The sequence below is a fragment of the Carcharodon carcharias genome, chromosome 9 (genome assembly GCF_017639515.1).
Source record: "Carcharodon carcharias isolate sCarCar2 chromosome 9, sCarCar2.pri, whole genome shotgun sequence".
Taxonomy (NCBI): domain Eukaryota; kingdom Metazoa; phylum Chordata; class Chondrichthyes; order Lamniformes; family Lamnidae; genus Carcharodon; species Carcharodon carcharias.
In genome coordinates, this window is record NC_054475.1 from 14,561,356 (window position 1) to 14,567,355 (window position 6,000).

General features: G+C 41.2%; 1 protein-coding gene across 2 annotated transcripts in view; it reads left to right on the forward strand.

The window, feature by feature from the left end:
- capza1b (capping actin protein of muscle Z-line subunit alpha 1b) overlaps positions 1-5,408 on the forward strand; it is a 73,513-nt gene extending 68,105 nt beyond the window's left edge. For both annotated transcript variants that reach the window (XM_041195675.1, XM_041195674.1), the window contains exons 9-10: positions 441-503; positions 3,214-5,408. In XM_041195675.1, the coding sequence (XP_041051609.1) occupies positions 441-503; positions 3,214-3,354 (204 nt within the window). In that variant the 3' untranslated portion in view covers positions 3,355-5,408. The remainder of the gene's footprint in view (positions 1-440; positions 504-3,213) is intronic.
- The last annotated feature ends 592 nt before the right edge of the window (positions 5,409-6,000 follow it).

A 6,000-nucleotide genomic window follows, 5' to 3' on the forward strand; every position in this document is an offset into this window, starting at 1 on the left:
TTTTTATTTTGAGTGTTTATAAAAACTGAACTCAGATTCTCACTGCCATGATGGGATTTGAACTCCCGTCTCTCTGGATTATTAGTCTAGTAATCGCTGAACTATTGTGCCCGATTTTAATGTTTTATCCCTGTAGTTATGGTCTACTATTTACTAGTGAGCCTCCAGATATCCTTCTGCAACCCCTTCCCCTACCCCCAAATCTCAATTTTTCTAAACCCAGCAAAGATATGATAATTTAGCACAGATCAGCGATGTAACCTGGGGTCATTCTGGTCTTCCTGGCTCACTGCTATGTAAACTAAACTATCAGAACCTTTGTAACCATCTGACTGACAGTATGATATTGGATCTGTATGCATGCTGATGTTGCTGTGGAACTTGGAATTAGCCTGCTTGTAGTAATTAAATCCTCCTAATTCTTCTCTCTTTATCCTCAGAATGAAACCCAGACTGCAAAGGAATTTGTGAAAATGATTGAAGCAGCAGAGTGTAGTTACCAGGTAGGACACTGGCCTTTGCGTGGGATGCCAAATAGTCATATGAATTAGGAACAGGAGAAGGCCATTTGGCCCCTCAAGCCTGCTCTGCCATTCCAAAAGATCATGGCTGATCTGATTGTGGCTTCAACTCCACTTTCCTTCCTATCCCCCCCACCCACCGTACCCTTTGACTTCCTTGTCAGTCAAGAATCTATCTAACTCCGCCTTAAAAAATGCAATGGCCCTGCCTGCACTGCGATCTGGGGAAGAGAGTTCCATTCACTCACGACTGTCAGAGAAAAAAAAATTCTGCCCATGTTTGTCTTAAATGGGCAACCATTTTAAAACTGTCCCCAAGTTCTGGTCTCTCCCACAAAAGGAAAGACATTTCATACAGTGCCACACAACTGACTTGTGAGAAAAGTTCTAGCTCATGGAATAAAGGGGGCAGTAGCAAGGTGGATACAAAATTGGCTGATAGGAAACAGATTAACGGCCAATGGATATTTTTCGGGCTGGAGGAAGGTTTGTGCTGGCATTTCCCAGGGTTCGGTATTGAGACCCTTGCTTTGCCTGATATATATTTGATAGAGGTGCTCAAAGTCACGAGGGGGCTGGATAGAGTAGATAGAAACTGTTCCCACTTGTAAAAGGATCGAGAATTAGAGGGCACAGATTTAGTGATTTGTAAAAGAAGCAGATGTGATGTGAGAAAGATTTTTTCAAGCAGCAAATGGCTCGGGTCTGGAATGCACTGTCTGAAAGCGTCATGGAGGCATGTTCAATCGAGATATTCAAGAGGGCATTAGATGAGTATTTGAATAGAAACAATGTGCAAGGGTTCAGGGAAATGGCAGGAGAATGGCATTAAATCATAATGCTCATTTGGAGAGCTGGTGCAGACAGGATGCATCGAATGGTCTCCTTCTGTACTGTAACAATTCTGTGATCCTTTCAGCATCCACCCTTTCAAGTCCCCTCAGGATCTTTTATGTTTCAATAAGATCACACCTCATTATTCTAACTCCAGTGGATACAGACTCAACTTGTCCAACCTTTCCTCATAGGATAGCACCTTTCACCCCAGGAATCAGTCAAGTTAACCTTCTCTGAACTGCTAATGCAATTACGTCCTTCCTTAAGTAAGGAGGCCAAAACCACATAGTACTCCAGATGTAATCTCACCAATACCCTATACAACTATCAAAACATTTTTACTTTTATATTTAATTCCCCTTGCAATAAATGACAGCGTCCTTTTTGCCTTCCTAATCACTTGCTGTACCTGCATTCTAACTTTGTGTGGTTCATGTACACCGTGACTCCTCTGTACCTCAGAGTTCTGCAATCTCTCCCCATTTAAATAATATGCTGCTTTTCTATTCTTTCTGCCAAAATGGACAAGTTCACATTTTCCCACATTATATTCCACCTGCCAAATTTTTGCTCATTCACTTAACCTATCTATATCCATTTGCAGATTCTTTATGGCCTCTTGATAAACTACTTTCCTACCTATGTTTGTGTCATCAGCAATTTTAGCAACCATACATTTGGTCCTGCCATCCAAGTCATTAAGTTATATTGTAAATAGTTGAGCTCCCAGCACTGATCCCTGTGGCACTCCACTTGTTACATCTTGCCAACCTGAAAACGACCAAGTTATGTCTACTGTCTGTATCCTGTTAGCTAACCAATCTTCTATCCATGCTAATATGTTACCACCTATACTATGAGCTCTATTTTGTGTAGTAACCTTTGATGTGGCACCTTGTCACATGCTTTCTGGAAATCTAAGTACACCACATCCACTGGTTCCCCTTCTCTCATTGCTTGTTGCTTCCTCAAAGAACTCTAAAATTGGTTCCTGCAGATAACGTAAAGAAAACTCCAGCACTATGCCCAGAAATTGGAGCATGTGCATGCCACATCACCCCTTGAGTCCACTCCACCATTCAGTAAGATCATGGCTGATCTAATCCAGCTCCTTTCATGCCCTGCCCTCCTATCCCTTGACTTCCTTAGTGTTCAAAAATCTGTGGACCTCTGTCTTGGATATACCCCAACTAACCATCAGCTCCAAGTGGTGGAGAATTCCAAAGATTCACAACGCCATGAGTGAAAGAGATTTTTCTGTCAGCTCTAAGTAGCTGACACTTCATCCTGAGACTAATACCCCCTAATTCTAGATTCTGTAGCCAGGGAAAATAGCTTTAAAGTGTACAGAGGAAGGAAACTAAACTGATACTGCAGAATAAACGCATGAGCTATGAAATTAAAAACAGAGAGAAAGTTTGCATTGGATGAACGGCAGCCCAACGAGTACCTTTCTATTTTAGGTTTTTGTAGTTCTAAGAGGTTGAGATGAATGAACCTGATTGGATTATGTGCCATACCCACAAGCCTTGTAATCAGGAGGCGTGGACTGGAGCTACCACCAGAGAAGGTGAAAAATACAGTTTAGATTTAACTTGCACGGGAGACAATGGAAATGTGGAACAGACTGTCTGGGACATGACAGCAGCTTCAAGAAGTAGAATAGTTATTTTTTGGCCAAAGCAAGTAATTTCAAGATTATATGAATGTAATGAATTTTGTTGAGCTTTTCAAAATGGCCAGAATAGGCACAATGAGTTTTCACAGACCTTCCTTTAAGTTTTCCTTGTTTGAGTCTATTTTTGAATTGGGAATATTCTTGCAAGCTCTGACGGTTTCTTTCTTGTTGTTTCAGACTGCCATCTGTGAGAATTACAATGCCATGTCTGACAGCACCTTCAAAGCCTTGCGTAGGAGCCTGCCAGTTACTCGCACAAAGGTCGATTGGAACAAGATCATGAGCTACAGAATTGGCCAAGAAATGCAGAGTGCTTAAAGCAAATGTGTGCAAAGAGGCTTAATGTCAGTGTGCAAAAAAAAACAAAAAGGTGTGGTCTCACAATGTCAGGATTGACCCTCCAATCAATCTCTCTTTCTCCCTCTCTCCCCCTTTCCTCAGGCTCCCTGAAACCTTGATCATATTATCCAATAGTCCAGTCTGATGACTGTTTTACAAGATGTCATTGAAGTAATGTTTGTGAGGGGGCAGGAGGAAAGCTATTAGAAAGAGATTAGCTTCTTGGCTGAGTGTTAAACTGGTGATATGCAGCCTTGCTGTTGTCTTCATTGCTGAAGTATTGAGGATGTTTTGATATGTTGGGTCAAATTCTAATTTTTTTTTTGTTTGAGGATTTGCAGTACTTTTAAGTCTTAAGTGCAGTTCCTTCCTAAGATCGCAGCCAACACAGTGGGTAATAGCTTGAGAGATATAATAACCTTGCTTAGCAGCTGACTCAGAATTAGAATTAATTTTATGGTTACAGAAGCTTTTTAAATGATAACTGATGTTATCAAAGTGTTACAGCTTTAGAATTTTATTGTGAACGCGCTCTTCCCTTTGACTTTTTTTGCCCTCTTCATTTTCTCCTATTTGTGAGACCACACCTTGTCCCATCGCTGTTGGCAAGGCAGGATGGTTTGGTGTTTAAACACCTTTTTTAAAATTCCAGAAACCAGGCAAGATGGCTCTGCTTTAAAGTACTGCTTGACTGAAGAAAGCTTGAAGCAACAACATTTGATGTCTTCACACCCCCCTTCTCTCCTCCCTCATCCAATGGCTCCGAATGATCTGAATCATGTGTATCTTTGCTGAAAATATTGTGCGTTCTTCCAACTGATTGAGGGTTCCTGCGTGTAAATTTTTACAGCGGGTAGTACATTGTGAGTTGGGTCAAACTCGATGCTTTTTCTGTGTAGTGGCTAACTGCAGTTGTACGCAGCAAGGAACTGGAAGGTCCAACTGGAAAACTACATGTGGTGAGGGGTTTGGGGGTGGGGAGGGAGTGGAAACAAATGTGGACAATTCAACATATTGTTCTTCCTCCCAAACCTGTTTTACCTCATTTTTTGATATACAATAACTGTAATCAATGGCAAAAATAGTGCACCAGCAGAGAGGGATGGCCACTTGCTCATTTAGGCTGGAATGGTTCAGAGGTGGTAACAGATGGAGCCCGAAACACACTGATCAGTTGAAGAAGGAAGAAACAAGCAAAAAAAGGATGAGAGCAGAGTCAAAGATCTTGATGCGGCCATCACCTTGAGCAGCCCTCTCTCGTCCCATTATAACCCTTTCTCAAAGGGCCCTGTATGACGTGTACATCATATGCTATATGATGAAGCTAGTTCCGTTCCATTCTTGAAGCTACCAATGAGAAACATTACATGACTGACTGGTACATGGGGCAGAGAGTGGGTTTTGCTTATTTTGGAAAGGCTGGTGAAATTCAGTTGTTTGGGTCCAACGTCCACTGGTCAGTTGCTGTAACCTTTTCCAATCAGTAAATGGATACCTGGATGGAAATGTAGGAAAAGAACTGAAGGAAGGTGGCCTTAAGTTAAATTGTGGTTAATGGTGTTCTTTTTTTTTACTGTATTAACTTGCACAGGACAAATGTAAAGCAAAGTCAATGAAACAAGTGGCAGCCTAGTATTATCCATACCAATATTTTTACAAAACTCTGAACTGGTAACATTAAAAAAGGCAAGTTGTAATATAACTCCCTAACTAAATCTCTGAAAGGCTTTGCTTTTTTCTTAAAATGGATTGTTTTGTACTGTATTTTGCTTTTATTAAATTTGAAATGCTATTTTTTAGTTCACTGCCAGTGGAATTCCAAAACCAGCAGAGACTTATTGCTTCAATCTGTAAGGGGTGTAGCATGCTTCAGATAAAACGGTGGTGGTGGCGAGCTTGAAGATTTATATAATCAATCTCAGAAGTTAAACTGTAATCAGCGCAGACACCTACTTGCGGGTGACTGCGCAGTCGCAAAAAAGTGGACCAATTTTTTTTATTGATTTTTGAATCCAGTAAAATTACTTACATTAGCAGTATTCTTAAGACATTTTATTTCTCTCCATCTCAAGCGTCTCACGGTTGCTGTACAGAAGGCTGCATGTTTTATTCCTACTCTTGGCTATGTTGTGATAATCTGTGACCTAAAGCATTGCTGATGCACAGCCCTTTACCCGCTGGGCTGTTGGGGAGTTTGCACTAAAGTTTGAGGATTTATCGTAAACTCCCCTCCCCAACTCTAACCTCCTCTACCCCTACAAATGTTTAATCTCTGTGCCCTTCCAATTCTGACATCCTGTGCATTTTTGATTTTAATTGTTCCACTGTTGGCAGCTGAGCTTTCAGTTACCCTGGCCCTAATACTCTGCAATTCCTCCCTGAGCCCCGTTGTCCCCTTTTCAAGATGCTCCTTAGAATCATCTTCTTGACCAAGTGACTTAATATCGCCATCTTGAACTCAGTGTCAGATTTTGATATCATTCCCATAAAGTGCCTTGGGATAGTTTTCTGTGTTTAAAAACCCTATATAAAATGAAAATTGTTGTGCCAGGCAGACCAGAAACTCCTACAATTCTCTACTGACCTCCACTGAGGCACCAATTCAAGCCGTGCACGTTGTACTTA